Source organism: Silurus meridionalis, chromosome 10 (genome assembly GCF_014805685.1).
Source record: "Silurus meridionalis isolate SWU-2019-XX chromosome 10, ASM1480568v1, whole genome shotgun sequence".
Classification (NCBI taxonomy): domain Eukaryota; kingdom Metazoa; phylum Chordata; class Actinopteri; order Siluriformes; family Siluridae; genus Silurus; species Silurus meridionalis.
The window spans coordinates 8914562-8937679 of record NC_060893.1 but is presented as its reverse complement, the minus strand read 5'-3'; the positions used below and the strand labels follow the sequence as shown (position 1 = coordinate 8937679).

The 23118-nt window shown below is 39.6% G+C and overlaps 1 protein-coding gene across 1 annotated transcript; it reads left to right on the top strand.

Annotated features, from left to right (window-relative positions):
* The first annotated feature begins 2436 nt into the window (after nt 1–2436).
* Nucleotides 2437–21524, top strand: nfat5a (nuclear factor of activated T cells 5a). Its single transcript, XM_046859039.1, is given in 14 exon segments — nt 2437–2800; nt 10219–10341; nt 12071–12644; nt 13752–13935; nt 14056–14246; nt 14427–14599; nt 14722–14856; nt 14964–15016; nt 15099–15231; nt 15344–15418; nt 15509–15648; nt 15746–17708; nt 17711–18040; nt 18324–21524. Coding segments are annotated over 14 exon segments (4368 nt in total). The 5' UTR covers nt 2437–2727; the 3' UTR covers nt 18545–21524.
* The last annotated feature ends 1594 nt before the right edge of the window (nt 21525–23118 follow it).

The window sequence follows — 23118 nt, the reverse complement described above, 5'->3', positions numbered from 1 at the left end:
ACATGATCATTCATGTTATTTGAAATAGAAACACAGTAAATGCTATATCATGTCTGAGACTACATATAAATATGATTATCTCTCAATAAACCTAGTTTAACTAAAGGCCAATCTGACAAGTAATCAGGTGAGACAAAATACTTCCTTTTTGTCTTTTTAAAGGCTTTTGTTTACTGACAAAAAATTTCTTTTTTCTACAGTCCTACAAACTGCAGTTATAGTGAAATGGTTTTGACCTGCTTCCCCAGTGCTGTGTGCAAACCTGGTCTTATAGTGGTGTTATAGATTCCATGAAAAAAAATACATATTTTTTTCTGTTATAGATTCCATGAAAAAAATATATATTTTTTTTATTTTATTGTTCCACATACACTCCCTATCCACTTTATTAGGGACATGTGTACATCCATGTATCTATCTAACTACCCAATCAAATGGCAGCTTTGGAATGCAAAAGAATAAGGTCCATTTTTCATGTGGTGTGCTTTTTGGTGCCAGAATGACTATTTTGAATATTCCAGAAACTGCTAAGCAGTTTTTTGACCTTTAACAACTTGTTGATTACAGAAGAAGAGGAAATGACCAGATCGAAGCTACCAGGAAGGATATAGTAACTCAAATAATCACTACTTACAACTGTAATGAAGAAAAGCACTTCATCAAAAAGCTTCAATCCTTGATGTGGATAAGCTACAACCACAAAAAACCCAACTGGCTTTCCACCTATGTCAGCCAAGGTCATGATCATTCTTTTACTGATCTACTTCATCAAGTGTTCCCGTCTGCAGACCTTACAAGACATTTACATTTAGTTCCATTCCATTCAAGTTGCACTATTCAGTGCAAACGCTAGAGACTGTTTTGTGTAAAAATTCCCTGAAATACTGAAATACTCAGACCAGCCTATCTGGTACCAACAACTGTGGCACCATTGAAGTCACTGAGATAAAAAAAAATTCCCATTCTGATGTTTAATGCATATTTGACCATTATAGATTTTCTCAGTTGGTTTGGAACGTTTCTCAGATCAAAAATGTAATTCTCAAACTACTTATTCAACCTCCACATAATTTAGTCACTTGCGCACATCCTAAAAGCAATTTCTTGTTGTTCTGATAAAATTGCGAATGCTTTCTAACATTCATTTAATTGATTGTGTACATTGATTGTGTACATTGATTGTGAATCTGTCTAAATCTGTGTTAGTGAGCACTTCTTTGCTGAGGTAATTCATCCACCTCACAGGTGTGACACATCAAGATTTAGATTAGACAGCATGATTATTGTACAGGTGTGCCTTAGGCTGGCCACAATAAAAGGCCACTCTAAAATGTGCAGTTTTGTCACACAGCACAATGCCACAGATGTCACAAGTTTTGAGGGAGCGTGCAATTGGCATGCTGACTCCAGGAACATGCACCGGAGCTGTTGCCCGTGATTTGGATGTTAATTTCTCTACCATAAGCCGTTTCCAAAGGTGTTTCAGAGAATTTGGCAGTTCATCCAACTGGCCTCACAACCGCAGACCACGTGTAACCACACCAGCCCAAGACCTCCACATCCTGCATCTTCACCTCCAAGATTGTCTGAGACCAGCCACCCGGACAACTGCTGTAATAATCGGTTTGCATAACTAAAATATTTCTGCTAAAACTGTCAGAAACCGTCTCAGGGAAGCTCATCTGCATGCTCGTCGTCCTCATTGGGGTCTCGACCTGACTGCAGTTCGTCGTCGTAACAACTTGAGTGGGCAACTTTGGCACTTTGGAGAGGTATTCTCTTCACGGATGAATCCCGGTTTTCACTGTACAGGGCAAAATGTGTGAGGAAAATGGTGGCCACACTAGATACTGACTGGTTTTTGAACCCCCAATAAAGTAAAACTGCACATTATAGAATGGTCTTTTATTGTGGCCAGCCTAAGGCACACCTGTACAATAATAATGCTGTCTATTCAGCATCTCGATATGTCGCACCTGTAAGGATGGATTATCTCTGCAAAGGAGAAGTGCTCACTAACACAGATTTAGACAGATTTGTGGACAATATTTGAGAAAAATATGCATTTTGTGTACATAGAAAAAGTCTTAGATCTTTGCGTTCATGAATAATAGGGACAAAAACGGTGTTGCGTTCATAATTTTGTTTAGTGTATATATATATATAAAGAGATGCAATATGAACTGTATGTACAACTAAATACAATATATTCTATGAATAACAGTTCTAGTTATAATTATCCAGAGATGATCCAGAATGTACAGAATAAAGCAGAACTGCATGATGAGAAAGGGAAGTTTGTCCATATCAGACACACAGAGGACATGTGTAAGGGTTAAAGATAATGACTTTCAGTGGCAGCTGCACACGCGCTCTTCGAGACCCATGCCGCCGCCAGACAGCGAACTTGTGCGCATGCGCACGAGGGGGGGCGGAGACGTTCAGGAAAACGGTGAATGGCTGTTAAGGCTAACTAGCGAGTCAGATGGGTGAGGAGAAATTACAAAGCGCTCGTTCCTGGTTACTAAACACACTCTGATGTCTACTGTTCGCTTTCTAATGGACGTAGGAACCGTATTGATGCCCGACTCTGTGTCCTCGCTTGCCTAGCCTTGCCTCCGCAGCCATTCGCCCATTGAGTTATCCGCCTGGAAGAGTGCGAGAAGCCGTTAGCCCTGCTCTCATTAGGCACTGAGCCGAAGCTACAGCTAACCTCGCTAAGTTAGTATGCCCTCTGATTTCATTTCTCTTCTAAGCACGGATATCGACCTCAATTCCCCTAAATCTCTGTATTCCAAAGGTAAGCGTGTTGCCAACATGGGTATTTTATTACTCCGTTCATTCGGGATGGACTAAACCCGTTTGAGGAATGCGTTACTATGGTCCTGTTTAGCCTCTAGGAGCAGCTAGTTAGCTAGCTAGCTTACCGTAGCCAGGCAGTATGCGAGCGCGTGCCCGAGCACGCGCGTGTGAATGGGTAGTGTGTGCGCGCGCTTGTTGCCTGACGGCGGCGGTGTGTTTTTGTTTTGTTAGACTTCAGTGCTATTGGTTTCATTGACAGCTTCAGTGCCGTCCTTCACTAAGGCCAAGGACTTCAGTTTAGAATTTCACCTTGAGCAGAGATGAACTGAGAGAGAGAGAGAGCGCGAGCTGCGTTTTGGATGGGATTCAAGAAGTAGATATTTGTGAATATGAGCAACTCTCCAGGTTGCATGGCAGTGATGAAGCCCCTAAGCATTTTGGCACTGCACTGAAGCCAGCCAGTGTGGGGTGTAAGAAGGAAACCAGTTTTAGTGGTATTTCAGACTCATATACAGTAAAGCAGGAATCCCCTACCACCAGTGGATCATTTTGTTGCAGGCTACACAGAAAGCTAATTGTATTTCATTTCCATTTCATGTTTCAATTTCCTGCACTTTTTTTCTGAAAACTCCATAAATTAAGATCATTCATTTAAATACACCGATCAGGCATAACATTGACGTTATAACATTATAAAAAAAAGTTATTATAACAAAAGTGGTCTAATGAAGGAACAGTGGTGACCCAGTGACAGGCTCATGAAGGAATTCTTTAAGGACTGAGGTTCTCACATGTGGTGACATCGAGTGCAAAAAGAACATAACAGTGAGACAGCAGATGGAGTGACACTGCAGCATTGACCAGTACAGTTCAGAAGATTTGTCAGTGCAAATGGATTTGTCTGTATAATAATAAATACTGTACACGTAAACGCTGAATAGTTTTAGCAGTAATTTGTGCGTAACAGCAATTTTACAGTTAGTGCGTGTGTGCGCGCGCGTCAGAGTGTCAGTCAATCCCATTTTAGACAGTACAATAGAATAATTGCAGAATACGAGCGGTTAATTCTACCTGTCACACCTGGGAAAGTGCTAACCATTTGTTCCTGTATTAGTCTTGTGTTTGTATATTGAAATGTTCACTAGACAAATGTCTCTCCATGTCCCACCCACCTGGACTTGGGCTTTGTTTCACAGGGGTGTGGTATCACCTAGTTACCAGCCAAATTGGTTTGCCTGTGCATTTTTTTTTTTTATTATTTTGCCTTTCCGTCTTTTTCCGACTAAGATTTACAGTATAACAGTTACACAAATTTTATTAGACGTGTGTTCCAGGATTGATGATATTTAGTATAACTTTACTGGTATACTGTTTGTATCGCTCAGTAAGTCTGCGTTTGCCAATAAAATTACAATTCTAACAAGGTAATTTAGAACATTTTAGAGTATGTTAAAGGCACTACTACATTGACAGCCGTGGCTTCTTTGCGATGATGTGATTCATAAACTTCCGTTTTCTCCCTCTCCCGTTCAGAGACACGTCAGATACCGTGTAGTGATCCATCGGGTTTGTTTAGATTTGGAAGGGGTGTGGCATTTCTCATACGCTATTGACTCCTATGTAAATCAGTCAAGCACTTGAGCATTCTGTCACTCTGACTTCCTTTTTCAAAAAGCATCAACAAGCAGAATATCATCACGGCTCTTCAACTCGTATCACAAGGACCAAAGAAGACTGTACTTGATATTGGCTCTGTGGGATAAGACTGAGACTGCTGTTGAGTGGCTTTAAGGGAATATCTATGTTAAGGGTTGCGTGTTCGATTCGCTGCCAATTGACAATTTTGGTAAAATCACCTAAGTGGTTTATGAATAATGTGTTTTGGATGCTTTGATTTGCAGTAATGAAACACCTCTAATTTCAGAATTTGCTATTCTATTGAGCTACAGGATATGTGCTCAACATTTCCACATTGAGGAAATACAACTAGATGATAGAGCATTTTACTCATTCATCCATTTATTTAATCATTTGTATTCAGGAGAAGCTTTAACATGGCCAGGTTCACTATTGGCTCCATTTTCAGACACTATGCACACATTTATTTGTACCTAAAAGAAATGCCAGTCTGCCAAGTAACATGGTCCATTTCTCTTCCATCCCTGTTTGGTTGGATCCTGGATGACCAATTAAAGGATGTGTGGAAATCAATGGGTAGAGTGTCAAAAGCTCTACTTGTACAAATCCTTTGCAACAGTTTTAATCCTGAAATAAAAAAAAGAAAAAATGCATTCTGGGCATCCTTTAGTTAATGGTGCTGTTTTAGCAAATATGTCTTATGGATTTATTTCTTTGATGGTTCTATTGACTAAAATGTTCTTTGACAAGTAGAGCTTTTTGCTGTTAAAAGATACAGTGGGGCAAAAAAGTATTTAGTCAGCCACCAGTTGTGCAAGTTCTCCCACTTAAAAAGATGAGAGGCCTGTAGTTTTCATCATGGGTACACTTCAACTATGAGAGACAAAATGAGAGAAAAAATCCAGAAAATCACTGTCTTATTTTTAAAGAATTGATTTGCAAATTATGGTGGAAAATAAGTATTTGGTCACCTACAAAAAAGCAAGATTTCTGGCTCTCACAGACCTGTAACTTCTTCCTTAAGAGGTTCCTCTGTTCTCCACTTGTTACCTGTATTAATGGCACCTGTTAGAACTCGTTATCTGTATAAAAGACACCTGTCCACAACCTCAAACAGTCAGACTCCAAACTTCACTATGGCCAAGACCAAAGAGCTGTCAAAGGACACCAGAAACAAAATTAGACCTGCACCAGGCTGGAAAGACTGAATCTGCAATAGGGAAGCAGCTTGGTGCGAAGAAATCAACTGTTGGCGCAATTATTAGAAAATGGAAGACATACAAGACCACTAATAATCTTCCTCGATCTGGGGCTCCACGCAAGATCTCACCCCAAAAATCCCAGAACCACACGGGGGGACCTTGTGAATGACCTGCAGAGAGCTGGGACCAAAGTAACAAAGGCTACCATCAGTAACGCACTACGCCACCAGGGACTTAAATCCTGCAGTGCCAGACGTGTCCCCGTGCTTAAGCCAGTACATTTCCAGGCCTGTTTGCTAAAAAGCATTTGGATGCTTTCCAGAAGAGGATTGGGAGAATGTCATATGGTCAGATGAAACCAAAGTAGAACTTTTTGGTAAAAACTCAACTTGTCGTGTTTGAAGGAGAAAGAATGCCGAGTTGCATCCAAAGAACACCATACCTACTGTGAAGCAACAACATGTTTTGGGGCTGTTTTTCTGCAACAGGACCAGGACGACTGATCCGCTGCACATGCAGGAAAGAATGAATGGGGCCATGTATCGTGAGATTTTGAGTGAAAACCTCCTTCCATCAGCAAGGGCATTGAAGATGAAACATGGCTGGGTCTTTCAGCATGACAATGATCCCAAACATGCCGCCCGGGCAACGAAGGCGTGGCTTCGTAAGAAGCATTTCAAGGTCCTGGAGGGGCCTAGCCAGTCTCCAGATTTCAACCCCATAGAAAATCTTTGGAGGGAGTTGAAAATCCGCGTTGCCCAGCGACAGCCCCAAAACATCACTGCTCGAGGAGATCTGCATGAAGGAATGGCCAAACTACCAGCAACAGTGTGTAAAAACCTTGTGAATACTTACAGAAAACGTTTGATCTCTGTCATTGCCAACACAGGGTATATAACAAAGTATTGAGATGAACTTTTGTTATTTACCAAATACTTATTTTCCACCATAATTTGCAAATAAATTCTTTAAAAACAAGACAATGTGATTTTCAGGATTTTTTTTCTCATTTTGTCTCTCATAGTTGAAGTGATGAAAATACCTATGATGAAAATTACAGGCCTCTCTCATCTTTTTAAGTGGGAGAACTTGCACAATTGGTGGCTGACTAAATCCTTTTTTGTTCCACTATATGTTTTAACAGAAATTGTCCATAAATGTCATTATTTGCTTATTGTTGTTTTTTTTGTTTTTTTAACAGCATAAATATATTTTTTTTGTAGATTCTTAAGAGAAGAATTTTTTTGTTAAGAACAAAAATTTCTATGTAGAATGTTAGGTATGAGCATGATATGTGTTTTATTAGCATTAAAGTGCACTGTGAGTGTGCACGGTGACACACTGGGCTTCATTACTGCTACTTCAAAACTCCAGGGACCTGCTTTTGATCTTAAGCTTGGGTATAAAGTTTCGCATTTTCTCCTTGTGTTCGCATCAGTTTCCTCTGGGTTCTCCAGTTTCCACTAATATGTTAAATACATGCAGGTAGGAAGGCCCGCTATTTTTAGGCCTTGTTAACATCCTGACTCGTTACCCAGCTCACAAGTGGACAGCATCCTCACAGTGGACACCCTATTTGTTGAATAAGCAAAAATACATTTAGATCATTTTGTGTAGAAACAGTCATTAAATATGGAATCATTGTGAGACTTTCTGTAAATCCCACCAATCAAAGGTCACTCCCACTAGGCTAATGGATAATGCAAATGTTCTAATAGCAGCTGCTCTTCACATCTTTTGTTATTTGTCTCACCTCTCACTCATTTATATGTTGTGTTACAAAGAAACCTGATTAAAACGTATGAAACAGTACGTATGGGTGCAAAACATGATTCGGGCAGCATTTCTGCCTCAAAATAAATGCGACAGAAGACTGGTTTTAATAAAGGTGCCTGAGCATTTCTCCAGAGGAAATTGTATAAAATTTGATCACAAGTGGTCACTGTAAGACGCGTTCATAATGCCAGATCTGAACGGCTGCGCGTCTCGGCTGTTGTTATGTGATGTGATCACACATGTTGTCTCATTTAATGCCAAAAACTGCCTCTGGTGTGTGTTCTACAAATTTCCAGTGTTCCCTAAATAGACTCTGGACACCGATCAGAAAAAGGCAGTTACCAATGTGTAAATATCCAAGTTAAAGTGTATTACTACAGAGCTTTTCACAATGCAAATTGTCTCCAAGCAGCTTTACAGCATGTAAGAATTATAGAACAAAACAAAATTTAAATATAAGTGAATTATAAGTGTTTTTCCCTGATGACTGTGGAAAGGAAAAACTCCCTTAGATGGTATGAGGAAGAAACCTTCTGCCAGTCTTATACAGTCAGTTGAAGTTGTGGAACCAGGAGCTCCTAAAGCAACTCATAAAATAGCTCAACATCTGAGATCATTATAGATCAAACACCAACTCTTCCATGCCAGAGCCCTTTAATGTTCAATAATGGAGAAACAGCATATCTATTATGTTATCCTTGAGTAGCGATTAAGCGGTTATCTTCAAAGGCCAATGTCCGAAATCTTCATGAATTTTTCGAGAGGGTATTTAATTAGAAATTTTCTCAAAATTATACATTTCTCTTTAATTTAAGCTCAATTCTGTTTCAGACGTTCCCATTAAGGTGCTGTTTAAACTGTTGAAATCATTGAATAATAGATTGATCATTATTCTCCTTTAAATAAATATGGATATGTGTGATTTGCACATTGGAAACACCCTCCTGTCAACATGCCATCACATCCCCAGTACCTACTACAGTCTGCTATGCAATTTCACCAATACCAGCAATCCTGTATGTTTGAACGTCACATGGATCCAGTCTGAAGTCAACACCTCTGTTCTCTGTTTAGTCATTTAATTGAGTATAGTGACATTGTCCTGAGAGTTTTTAAGACTTGAAAGTGTCATTTTCAAGTGCGATTTGACTGCTATTTTCATTTGTATTGTCATATATAATGTATGTAAACAATCAGACTTCTTGTGGTGTACTACACGTTTTCTGTCGCCTCTAATATGTAGAGGTTTAGCTTTTAAACCACTCAGTTTCTTAGCTGTGCTAGTACATTTGTGAACCAAATGTCAGTACCAGTCTGGTTACAAATAGTGTTCTCTGTTTTTGAAAACTATCTTTAGATAAATGTTTAAGTAGTTCTGCCCTGGATGCCGTCTTGTGTCGGAACAAAAGAAATCTGTCAGTTTTAAATCTGAGTCTTTTATTGGGTGGAGGTTTATACATTAGCTTAAATAATTAATATTTTTATTCTAATAATATTATACAAGCACTTTTTGTATGTTACTTTTTTTTTGTAGTTTCTCCAATGCTCTCTTCTACCCAAGCAGATTTAAATATTTTTACATTTTTTTCCCAAAGTAGGCAACGGTAATTGTAGTGTTTTGCCCTTAGGGGGAATTCAGCCTTTAATAAGAATGTAGGATGCACAAACAATAAATAAAAAAGAAATTGTATACGTGCAACTAAGTGTGTGTGTGAGACACAGAGAGTGAAACCTTTTCTTCAATCACGAAATAAACTGTTTTGAAGAGCTGGAGTAGATTTAATGTGAAATATTTGAATTGACACTTACAGGGATACTTTGAAGCTTGCTCTTACCTGGTGCAGAGGACTTTTATTCTCTCTGTCTCTCTCTGTCTCTCTGTCTCTCTCTCTCTCTCTCTCTCTCTGTCTCTTTATTGCCTTTCCATCTTGGTCTCACTCTCTAACCTCTCTGTCCTTTTTCATTTGTGCTGGTACTATTACAATGAAAAACTGACTTTTTAAGGAAACTCTTAAGTGGTCACTGCACACTCCTTTCTGATGTCAATCTAGGAGAATGAAGGATAAGAAGCAGGATAATTAAATGGCTTGAAGTAAAATCAGCTAGCTGGCTGAGTGTTGGGTAAAGTTGTATGGGCTGAATGACAACTGTTTTTAGATTTAACCTGTTACTAGTCAACGAGTCAACACGAACTTGGTGCTTGTTGGTTAAATACTTGTCAGATATCCAGAACATTCCACCCTGCATCTAGACTAATGTTCTTCTAAATCACTGCCCGGCTGCAGCAGAATTTCGACAAAGTTCAACTGAACTGCATTTAGCCAATTAGATGAGGGGTTCATAAAGAGAAATACTTTTATTAGTCACCAACAACGAGCAGAGCGATCATGTGGCAGCATGTACCGAGCTTTCTCGTGGTATGAGCAATTATGGAAATGAGTTAGACACTTTGCTTTGTTTTGATCATTCACCGAACAAAGAGTGGGAGTCTGAGAACAGTTTGTGGATCGCTAACTGCTCTTCTGGTCGTTCAGCTTTTTTTGGTTATGAACAGATCTTACAATATGTAAGTAAGTTAATAGACTTAATAGACATTTTAGAGGGACTGAGATGAATAATATCATTTTACTGATAAATCTCTAGCTTAGGCTTCAGAGATGGAGCAATGAATTTATTAGTTGCCAAGATCTGTATGAGTGGGAACTACGGAAAAATTGGACACCCTGCTCGGCAAACGTGCACATACGGTTCTCGACATACTCTCTTTTACTTGCTCACATCCATATTTTGCATGTTTCAGAATCAGTGTATGACCTCCTGCCTAAAGAACTTCAGCTTCCTCTAGCCTCACAGGACAGCCACACCATGAGTCAGAAGAGTGGTGGAGAGGCAGGCCCTCTTCCCTCTGCTGCCGTGGCCTCAGGTAGAATACTTTCCCTACTCCTTTTTCTACTGCCATCTTATTTCTTTTGTTGCCCCGACTCATCCAGTTTTCCTTCCTAATCAATCTCGATCACGTCTTTATTTCACCGCTGCCTTCTGGGAGTCTTTTGAGATGCATGCAAGTGGCTTCATTTCCACTTCCAAGTATTCTGCTTGAGTTTTTTTATTTCTTTTAGCCAATCCATCGCTCCCCAGTTTATAACATTTTACAATTGTTAACATTTCCAAACAGATTTTTTCTTTTTTTAATACATCTGCATACCTTTTTCCTTTTTTTTTTTTTTTTTTTTTTTCCTCCTTTTTTTTTTTTTCTTTCTTCCCCAGTCTGTTTCTTTTCACAGGTACTTGTGTTGTGGTGGTACTGTGTACTGTTCAGTTCTGTAACCAGATTCAGTTGACTCACTCCAATAAAACCACTAAAATGTTTAAAGAATTTCCTGTTGTTTCTCTCAGTGAGCAAGAGTTGTTTCCTGGTTCTTGCCCAGACCATTTATGGCACGTGTTCACTAAAAGCAAGTTATGATTAGGCTGACCCCAGAAGACTCTACTAACACTTGGAACATTTGACTCTTTGAGCTATTGTCTATTTACATGTGTAGAGTTTTGCCTTAAGATGCATTATTTAACATTTTAGTTTGAGAAACCAAATTAAGGGCTTTTACTTTTGCTCTTCTCCCTTCTATGAAGAACTGTATGTTCTTTAGTGTAAGAATTAGTCAGTGCAGTGATGGAGGGTTATATTTTACAAAGTTCCTGCTCAGCTGTTTTTTGCTTTGACAGGAATCTTAGCACAAAATGGGGCTGTGCATATAAGGATCTGTTTTGGGGATATACATTTTAGGTCTACCAAATAAACATTGATTAATCAGTTAACATCTCGAGTATTACTGGGACAGTGAAGATTTAATGCTGGTTTTGTGAATTTTTTTTCTTTTTTCTTTTTTTTTTTTTTTTTTTTTTTTTTTTTTTTTTAACCAAAATTTGTTTTTGGTGCCATGTGCTCTGGTTAACACCAGCATTGATTTATGCAAAAAAAAAAAAAAAAATGACTCGTTGTCCAAATTTTGCTGATATTGATATTGGCTGACCTTTGACCAGCACTTACTGCTCTTTTGCTGTCATTTGTCGTTTTTATTCCAGGGAGTTCCCTCTGAAACAGGGAGAGTCTGCTTATAAAATGGTCTGCAGTTCTCTGCTTCGTAGGTCAGAAGCTTGTTTATTCTGTCTCCATGGCTATGCTCAGTCCCAACCAAATCCTCCAATTGGCATGCATTAGCGCACACCTGAAAACTATGATTGGAGCTCATTTTTTTGATAGACTGTGTAGATTAGTTCAGTGGTTAGTTATTCAATTACAGTAACACATGCTCTGTATGCCTTACGCATGTTTACATGGCACAGGATTTCATATCTTTAACATTTAGGCCATAGACTGTAATTTGATAGAATTTCATGCAGTAATGATAGCATTAGACATTGCAAAACACACACACACACATATATATATATTAATTGATGGATAGTAAGGGAAAACGAAATCATGGATTTGATAACTGATTGGCCCAATATTATTGCAATATTTTTGATTTGGTCAAATTGACCTAAAGGGTTAGGGCAAAATCGTGCACAAATTACACTGCTTGATCGGGACTGCTAGCCAGTTTTGTAGTAACGAACATTATTAACTCTTCGCATTGTGCACACTACAGATGCAGCCACCGCCTGTGTTGTTTCATCCTCCCCTGGAGGGCACAGCAGTGCTTCTTCCTGTCCCAGCATGCACTGTGCTACTTCACCTCCAGAGCAGTCTTCCAGGCTCCACTGTCTCCCTGTCGAGGTGCTGGGAGCGGAGCCTGGTTCGGCTTCTGGTATCAGTGCGACCGCTGGGAACGATGGTGCCGGAGCAGCAGCACATCAGAGCCAGATGACACCCTCAAAGCGACGCACTGTACTTAACATCTCACCACCTCCTGAAGACCTGCTGGATGACAGCCGCATGTCCTGCCAGGATGAAGTAACGCCCAACCCAGACTCTGAGCAGAGCGGCAGCATATGGATGGATGACTCGGTTTCGAACTTTAGCATGCTGAGCAACAGTTCCTATAATGACAACAGTGAGGTTCCTCGGAAATCCCGTAAGCGAACACCGCGCCAGAGACCAGGCCCGAAGCCTGTGGCCAGAGATGATTCAACTATGGATGTGTTTGATGCTGACAGCGCTAAAGCACCGCACTTTGTACTTTCACAACTTGGTTCTGAAGGAAAAAGTAACCTCAAAGGGAGGTGAGTTGGTGTGATAAGGTTTTTTTTTTATATATGATTTTAACATACAGTTTCCTTTATAAATCTTTCATGGCAGATACATTCTTCAAAATCACAAGAAAAGCTTAGCTTTAACTCTGGGTATGTATGGGGTTTGGACCTACTGATTGAGTTGGTTTTAAACCATATTCTAAAAGCAGTGAGTTAATAGTTTGATTGATTTGGTGCCAATGGTACTACTATTACCAGTGTTTCTGACTGAACTGGTAGCAAGAGGACTCAACAGACATCATTAGATTATTGTGGGTTTCTAGGAAGAAAACTACATTTTTATAGCATGCCTTCATCAAACAAATCGTGGCAACGCTGTTGTGTAAAAAAAACTCAAAAAACATGTGCATGTACATTCTCATTTAATAACGCACATCATGTACATAAAGAAATTTCAAGCACGTTACTATATTGCCGCCATATTGGTTTTCGTTTATCTCGAACATCGGATTTCTCGACGCTTTTTGGTGTCCCCTAGGCCCTCGACATAACCGGGTTCCACTGTAGTTAGATGCTTCAGAGTTTCAGATGCACTTTGTACCTGATTCATCTTTCTGAAGCTTGTGCTCAGAAAAGAATACAAAATCACTTTCCTGTGCACACACAGTTTACCTAAACACTGTGACCATGGCAAAATAAGGGTTCAAGGTAAAAATCGAGTTAATCTCACATCTGCAGATTCAGCTGGCCTCTGTGTGTGAAAGTAGGAGGCTTTTGGTCACATTTAGAAATGAACACTACCACTGTCTCAAGTAAAAGATGGAAGTTTGGCTTGTGACACTAGTTGCTCAGTAGACAATTTAAAAATGTTTTTTTACAGCCGTGTAAGCTTACTCAAGGGTGCATCTGCCAATTTTAACATATGATTTTAAAATAGTTTTAAAATAAATAAAATGATTAAATAAATATGTATTTACTGTTGCAATCATTTTGGTAGCATTTCCGTTAAGCATATGTTTCATCTGTCTAGTTGTTAGTGTAGATCAGTACTAAGTAGTTAGTATAGATCTATACTGTCTAGTGTAGATAGTATAGTTTCCAGACTTGGTTGTGCTACATTATGCTGTTTTTCTGTAGCACCCTGGAGGTGGCTGGCAGTCAGAAAGGTGGAATTCTTTCAACACAGTATCCACAGAAGAGTGAAGGGAAAGAGCTAAAGATTTTAGTACAGCCCGAGACACAACACCGAGCACGATACCTTACAGAGGGTAGCAGAGGATCTGTCAAAGACCGCACACAGCAAGGCTTCCCCACGGTCAAAGTAAGAACTAATTTGGATTTCTTTTTTCATTTAGCAGCTTTCTGTGGTGGAACACCAGCATCTTTTGTCTACACTTAAGATTTCCATGAATGCCTATGATCATGTTATCTTATCTTCTAGTTAGAAGGTGTGAATGAACCAGTTGTCCTCCAAGTGTTTGTGGCTAATGATGCTGGACGTGTAAAACCTCATGGCTTCTATCAAGCATGCAGAGTGACCGGGCGTAACACGACGGCCTGTAAAGAAGTGGATATTGAAGGGACCACGGTTATTGAAGTGAACCTTGAGCCAAGCAACTCTATGAGTTTAGCGTAAGACTTTTTCTTGATTTCTGTGTCTGTGTGTGTGTGTGTGTGTGTGTGTGTGTGTGTGTGTGTGTGTGTGTGTGTGTGTGTGTGTGTGCGCGCGAGAGAGATTATAAATATATAAATAATGTATATGTGTGTTCTGCAGTACTAGAACTAAACCAAGGTACATTTTACCCTGTACAGAGTGGACTGTGTAGGGATATTGAAATTAAGGAATGCAGATGTTGAAGCTCGAATCGGAGTAGCTGGCTCTAAAAAGAAAAGTACCCGGGCTCGTTTAGCATTTCGAGTTAACATTCCCAGGCCAGACGGCTCTGTGCTCACTCTGCAGACCCTGTCTTTACCAATCCTCTGTAGTAAGTATTTTAAGTTTGTGAGAAAACTACAAGATAATGTACCTCTATGTAATCTAAATTCTTCGAATGAATGCTTATGTCTAGGTTATTACATGATTGATTTTGTGGGACTTATTTTACAGCGCAACCCGCTGGAGTGCCTGAAATTCTCAAAAAGAGTCTTCATACCTGCCCAGTGACTGGAGGAGAGGAGGTCTTCATTATTGGCAAGAACTTCCTTAAGGGAACCAAAGTTATTTTTCAGGAAATTACCACAGGTATCTGGTGTATCTAGTTTTTGAAATGGTTTTGTTCCTGGCCCGATTATCTGCTGGTCTTATTATTAGTAATATTAAAACACAAACAATTTTTGCTTTTGTCTCAGATGAGAGCTCATGGCAGGCAGAGGCAGAGATTGACATGGAACTTTTTCATCAAGTAAGTACAACTGTCTCAAGGAATACATTATGCAATGGAGCATGTTTATTTCATTATTTTTACTTTTTCTTATTTAAACCAGAATCACCTAGTGGTGAAGGTGCCTCCTTATCATGATCTCACGGTAACTTCACCTGCATCAGTTGGGATTTCTGTGTTAACCAATGCAGGAAGAACTCATGAACTACAGCCTTTCACTTATACTCCTCAGCCAGGTTTGTCAAGAGTTCATCGAGAGAATGTAAAATGTACACAGATTTACATTTATCATTGTAGATATTTAATTATGATCATGTCAGTAACCCTTTGTTTTGTTTTTTCATACAGAAAAAGTTGATGTTCCTGTGAAGTCAGAATTGTCAGTAACAGCCAAACCTTGCACCTTTGAAGAGCAGATAAATGGTGTGAGATTCCTAAATGTAATAATTGTGCGCAATCTTTGGCTTAATTAAACGTGTATTGTTTTGTTTATGGTGTTCACATTTATTTCAGATCATTTGTGTGCAGCAATGCAAACTGGCACCAGTAATCTTAACAGTACCTTGATGGCCCCAATGATATCCATAGTCAAAAGAGAAGACGTAACCCCAATGGAGATCTCTACCAGCTCTACAACCTCTAACATATTTAAGGTTAATTGTACATTTCTTTTAGAATCATAATTGGGCTTTCATAATTTTTAAATGAACTTGTCAAATATCTAAACTTTTATTTTTGTAATTAATCCAGCCTGCAGAGGTCCTCAATGCAGACCAACAGATTTTGGAAATTTCAGCCATTCTTCCTGCTAGCAGCAAATCCTTTCCTAGCCCTGTCCCTCTGCCATCTGATGATCCTCAACGATCAGTGCCCACAATGTTTGCACCTCCAGAGCCCCTTGCAACAATTCAGAAACAGGATATGCCTTCTACACCATCCTTTCAAGTTTCTTTGTCAGAAGACACAACCGTTCTTCAGCCGGTCCCCCCACAGGTCCCTCAGCAGTTTTTGAGGGAAACCCCTGAGACTTTGTCTCCAGAAGACAACAGTCCAGATGGCACTGGAATGGTTGTAGTGGGAATGGAGTCTAGGCCTCCCCCTACCCAGCAGCCTCAGGTCCAGAACATTTTGCCCCAAGATGAGGTAGCACAGCTAGAAAGAGCTGTTCGGGAGCTGCAAGAACAACAGCAGCTTAATTCTGTGCTTTATGATTCAAACCCTTCTGCTGAAAACCTCCAGCAACATGTTCAGGAAAACATGAACAGTTTAAGGCTGGGTGGCAATGAGAACAGTTTGACCAATCAACAGCAGCAGCAACAAGAACATAATATATTGCAGAATCTGCAGCAGCAGCATCAGAAAGCTTTGGTTGATCTGCAACATCAACAAACTGTCTTGAAGAATTTACAGCAGCAACAAAAGGTCTTTGAGAACTTTCAGCAACAAACTCTTGGAAATCTGCAACAACAGCAGTCTCATCAGATAGTTTTGGAAAACCTGCAGCACCAGAAGGTCCTTGGGGACATTCAGCAACAAAGTTCTTTGGTGAATATTCAGCATCAGAAAGTCATTGATAATCTGCAACAACAACAGCAGCATCAACAGAATTTAGAGAAACTTCAACAAGAGCAACAACATCAAGAGGTCATAGAAACCTTGCAGAAACAGTTGCAATCAGAAATGTTACAGCCACAGATTCCCATGCAGTGCACACCAAGTTTCGCGGTCGTACCACATGATCAAATGTCTGAGCATCAAAGTTCCACTCAGATTGATGGCTCCCTGTCACAGCCACCTGATGGTTTTCTCCAGAGCTCTTCCCCTCAGCCACAGCAGCAAACCCTTTTTCAACAGACTGGGGGGCTACTGACTATTCAAACATCCAGCTTTCTTCAGCAGCCACCCTCGCAAACTTCACCTCCTCAGCAGCTATTTCAAAGTCACACACCTATCACTGACTCACAGGAACCACAGACAGGGCTCTTTGGCACTTCTAAACCTACCCAGGTCCAGCCTGCTTTATTTCCCAATACAGTGACAATGCTGACAAGCACTGAATTGTCTTCTGAGCAACAGGCTCCTTCAACTACCCTGTTCATTTCTCAGGGTGTTCTGCATAGCCAAATAACAACCGGTAATTCTCAAAGTCAACAACAGCAACAAATAGCTTTTCTCACGCCCATGGAAACGTCAACTTCAGCAAACCAATCAGTGTCACTTTTTCAGGGACAAACCCAGTTGTCCACTCCAATGGAACAGCACACTTCCCAGTCTCAGCAAATACCTACACCCCAGCAAGCTTCCCTATTTCAAAATATTTCTACAATATCCCAAAGTCAGGGCCAGCAGCAACCACAGGCCAGCTTATTGTTCTGTGCTACTCCCGTTAATCCTCAAGACCTTCCTCAGACTCTCCTGTTCAGTACTCAGAACCAGGCTCCGATTGGCACCAACCAACTGCCACAAAATATCTTTCAGGACCAGCAACCCATGCAGGTAGTCCCAAGCCCAGGTAATATCGCATCAGACAACTCCACGAGTCAGCCTACGGTCTCTCCATCACAGTCAACGCAAAGCCCACAGATTCTTTTTCCCCAGGCCACTGTGGTGAATGTGGCTCAGCAAGATTCAACAGAGCCCATGTCTTTTCAGGATGAGATCTCTGTTGTGGATCACTCATCTGCTGGTATGCCTACAACCCAGCCAGGACTTTTCCAGACCAGCAACCTATGCAGGTTGTCCCAAGTGCTAGCAACTGTGCCTCTGTCCCTCCTACAGACCAGGGCACTGTTAATATTTTCTTGCCACAAGCAGCCATTTCAGTGCTTCAAAGTGGTGTAGGCACTCAAGAGTTACCTCAGACCGCTTCAGCAACTGCCATTTTTAGTGCGCAGGGTGGTGTGGCAATTGGAGGGTTGCCGAGCTCCACAGCCACGTCCAGTCAACAGCCACCTGATTCCCTTTTTCAAACAACTTTAGGGGGAACCCTCAACCAGCCTGGGCAGCCAGGACAAACCGGCCTATTTATTTTTGAAATTCCTGCTGGTAAGTCCACTTTGATTAATTGCAGTGGTGGACAGTAACAAGGTAAATGCAATTCGTTACTGTACTGAAGTACTTTACCGAAGTATTTCCATTTTGGGAGATTTTAACTTCACTACAAGATAGATATCTTACTTTTACTCAACTCAAATACTTGGTTTGTGTATTTTGTCCACCACTGATTAATTGATTAAAAATGCACCTTACAATATAGTAGGGAGTATGATTAGGATATATTTTGAAAATCTAACTTTTTTTTCCCCTCTCTTCTTCTTCTGTTTACCAGAATGTGGGCAGTTATTAACCCCTCCAGGTCCTCCGTTAACAGACCAACTTGTCACCATGGGGCATTCTAGATCAGATCACAATCAGAACCATCTTCAGACCAGTGCACAGATTCACAGTTTACTAGACCAGTCCAACAATCTCAGTGAGAAGCTTGATGAACTGCTAGAACAATTCGAGGAACAAGGGAAGACTCTTCCCAGGGACTTCTTAGAACAGTAAAATGCATTGAAATGTCCCCCTTTTAAGAGCTCTTGAGCTCAGTTGACACAAGAGTGTCTAGAGCAACTTGAAGGATCAAAAATGTTAAAGCCTTTAATATATGTTTAATGGATTATGTAGGCTGTTACAGGTGGCTGTAATTATGGAACCAAATTAATTGTCAAGTCATAGTTGTGATCCGTCTTGGCGTTTCATATTTTGGCGGTATATGTCATGTTGACACAATATTGTCTTTTATTACATTATCATCTTTCATCTGTCTAACAGAATCTGACACAATTGATCTATCTGTTGTCAATCTGATGTACTACATTGGACTAATTCATTGTCTGTGAATTTTTAGATGGTGTGTTTAGCACTTTATTGAGTCTTGGAAGTGAGTTACATGCGTTTCAGCTTTCGAACCATTTCTAACCATATTCGCGTCTTTTTATAGTCTTTCCCAAAAGATCCTCTATTTTGTACCAGTCATATTTTCTCTCCATTTTCATATTAACCAATATAACAAGCCATGGGTATGGCATTTTTTTTTTTCTTTTAGATGATTGTTTGCAGCGTCCTCATTAGACTCAATCCATGTTCTATATCTAACATTTACTGTATATATTTGTATAAATGATATTTTGAATTGTTATATCATCTAATATATTTTATAAAGAAGCGATCCATCTGTAGTCATTCCTGCCATGGACATGTTATATCACTTGTGTACATTGTTAGATAATGATGTGGTAGATACATAAGCTAGCCCGGTGGACTGACCTAAAAAGTTTTTGTCCAATTTACAGAATAGAACCCAAGACATAGCAAGGTGAAATGTTACTAATTCATTGCCATTGTCTACATAATCTTAAGCCGTGATCTGTTTTCGGGACATTTAGTCTCCGTCGCCGTTTCAGGATATTCCACCAAGCTAACAAAATGCATGCCCATGACACCGTGTGTATACTGTGTGTCTCTGTGTGCGTTTTTGTGTACAATGGAAGCAAAAAGTGTATTGATGTTTGTTCTATGTTGCATTTAGTTTCAATCCATGTTTATTTTTTTATATTACACACATTAGATGTACGATTCGTTTGGGCACAAGCTACTGGAAAGAATAATGTGAAATGTTAATTTGAGCATCATTTCATTCATTTATTATGTTGGATTTGGTAAATGAAGTTGTACAGGGTTTTATTTTTAAACGAGTTGGCATAGTGGTGCTACTTTGTTTACATAGATAACCATTGTTTTATCAACATTTGGACTGATATTATTACAAAATGCTTTGTTTCTAAAGCTTGTCGTTTGTGTGGGTCCCAGCTTACTCTAAGGTTAGTGGCCTAGTTTCCCTTCTTAGGAGACTTTTTATTTTCTTAGATGACAACTTCCCCAATTGTAAATGTTTACAGTTTTCCATTATTTAATACCCCCCTGAAAAACCAAACAAAAAAAAAGTGTTTTCATTTCCAAAAGCACCTTTTGCATTGACAATGTTCACATGCAGATCAATTTAGGTAATAACTGCACTGAACAGAAAAAGTCCTCCAAAATACATTTGCGTTACATACGATCTATTTGTTTCCCCGTAATTTTCCACCTTTTAACTTGATTATCTCATTATGTATTTCACACTTGCCGCAAACTCTGTAAAAAGAACACTGTAGTTGTAGTGACATTGATTTTCATGTGTGCTGTTGGTTTGGTGTGTTGTGTTCTCTGAGTAGTAAAACGTCTGTCTGTTATTATTTTTAACGCATTTTAAGTGAGCCATACATACAGTATTTTTGTAAGTCTAAAATTACTAAATGTACTATGTACATTTCAAAATATTGAATTTTGTGTCCCCTCTGCAGTACTTTATGCATTGTCAAAAAAAAGAAAAAGACAAAAAAAAAAAAAAAAGAAAGAAAAAAAAAGATTTATTTTTTGGTCCCCATCACTGTGCTATGAATCAGAACTTCTGTATCTCGTACAAATCTCAACTATTGAAATTAGACCTAAAAATGATGACATGGTTTTTATACAGGCTGGTGATTTGGAACTTGTGTTCCATGTGAAGTTTAAATTTGATGGTAACTCTGATTTCAGAGTGGAAGAATGTGTTTTTACCTCATGGTGCAGAGACATTTCAACCTAGATCTAAATAAGGACCAATCTAAAGAAACTTTTGTTATTATAATTTTTTTTTTAGATATGGCAGCAGAACTCTTCTGAATTGTTTGAGTTGTATGAGTATCAGTGCTTTTGCTTTTTGTTTTTGTTTTTTTAACCATGTCATATAGAAGATAAAAAAAAAGAAGAAAAAAAACGAGCAATTCTGCACAGTCCGTCATTGTAAGAACTACATCAAATATTTAGTATGTTATGCATACATTCTATGTTCTGTTGAATTGTGCTATTTTTATTGGAAGCACTTTGTGCCTTTTAAAAACCGTCCCCCCTTACTTCAAAACCCTTGAGGTTTTTCACTTTCAACAAATTCAAAAGTTACAAATTTATCCTAAATCCTTGTTTAACTGTATTTTCAACATGTCATCTGATCCAAATGCCGAGATGCATTCGAGTTTTCTGTCATGGAACTGCTATGCAGCTTTACTACTATATTTAGACTGTTGGTTGCCTCTTATGATTTGCTAGAACAAGGTACAGAACAGAAAAAAATACCACATATATTGATTGTCAGTTCAGTGTGTGTGATGGATTTAACAACGATCTTAGTGTTTGTGTTTTTTTCTTTTTTTTTTCTGGTCTGTGTTGGTTTTTGTCTTCAATTTCTTCATATGCATTTTTATTATGGTTTGTTTGCTGTGAATATTACTTACCCTAGAAGTCATGGGGATAACCGTTTACTTTTCAGTCCATGTGAAGTAACAACAGTTAACATATTTGTACTTTGCTTTCAACCAGTACACTCCTGAATTTGTATACTCTTGCAGTTCTATTTCTGTAAAATGTGCTGCTATCTGTATGAAATAAAGATAGATCTGAAATTGTTCTTCGTGTGTATATTCGATGAACCTCTAAAGAAATAAGAGATCACAAGTAACGTTTCTGTTTATTGATCTAAAGCTACTTACAATTAATATTAAAGCACAACTTTTTCTTAAACTTCATATACTGTTTGTATGTCTTTTTCTTCAGGGATTCACCACAACTCCTCTCTCGGCACCCTGTCGTACGCTTTCTCTAAATCCACAAACACAATGCAACTCCTTCTGACCTCTATACTTTATCGATAATCCTAAAACAAATATTGCATCTGTGGTGCTCTTCCTCGGCATAAAACCATAGTGTTGCTCACAGATGATCACCTCTTCTCTCAGCCTGGCTTCCGTTACTTTCCCAAAGCTTCATGGTGTGACTAATGATCTTAATTCTCCTGTAGTTACTGCAGGTCTGCACATCTCCCTTGTGCTTAGAGATCGGTACCAGCACGCTCCTTCTCCATTCCTCAGGCATCCTTTTACCTTCCAGAATTTTGTTGTACAATCTATTTAATCTCTTCATCCTCCAGATGCTCTCATTACCTCCTTACTAATCTAATGCATTTCCTGCTTCACTCGCTCCACATCATCCAACCTTCTCTCTCGTTTTCTACATTTATCAGCTGCTTAAAATACTCCATCTTTTCAACACACTCTCCTCACTAGTCATCACATTTCCATCTCCATCCTTTATTGCTCTAACTTGCAGCACATTCTTCCCAGCTCGTTCCCTCTGTCTGACCATTCGGTACAAATCCTTTTCTCCTTGCTAAGTGTCCAACTTCTCATACAGCTCCTCATATGCCTTTTCCTTGACTTTTGCTACATCCCTCTTCACCTGCTGCCACATCTCCTTGTACTCCTGCCAACTATTCTCATCACTCTGTCGATCCCAATTCTGTTTTGCCAACCTCTTTTTCCTTACGCTCTTCTGCACTTCCACATTTCACCACCACGTCTCTTTGTCTTCCTTTCTATTTCCAGATGATTCTAGCTGTTTCCTTTATCACTTCTGCAGTAGTTGCCCAGTGATTCCACACCTCTTCACCACCACAGAGCCCCTGTCTGACCTCTTCCCTGAATCTCATACTACAGTCTTCCTCCTTCAGTTTCCACCATCTTATTCTTCTTTCAATCCTGGCTCTCCTCGTCGTCTTCTTCACCTCCAAAACCATTCTACAGACCACCATCCAATGCTGTCCAGCTCCACTTTTATATGCCACCCTATGCTCCTCTTCCTTCTTAGGGGAAGTGGTAGGTCAGTGGTTCAGGTGCTGGGATGCTGAACAGAAGGTTAGGGGTTCAAGCCCTGGTATCACCAAGCTGCCACTCTTGGACCTTTGAGCAAGGCCCTTAAACGTTTGATGGCCCTTAACCCTCTGTACTCCAGGGGTACTGAACAAGTTGGGATATGCTATGAAAAGAATTTTGCTGTAATGTATATGTGACAAATAAAGGCTATTCGACTGCTCTTAAAATATGTATTCACTACTGCAATTTCCATCCTTTTCACAAAATCTACCACCATCTGCTCGTCCAGCCATACCCACCAATCACCTCTGTTCTCTTCACCAACATTGTGAAGATTGAAGTCTATTGAAGTCT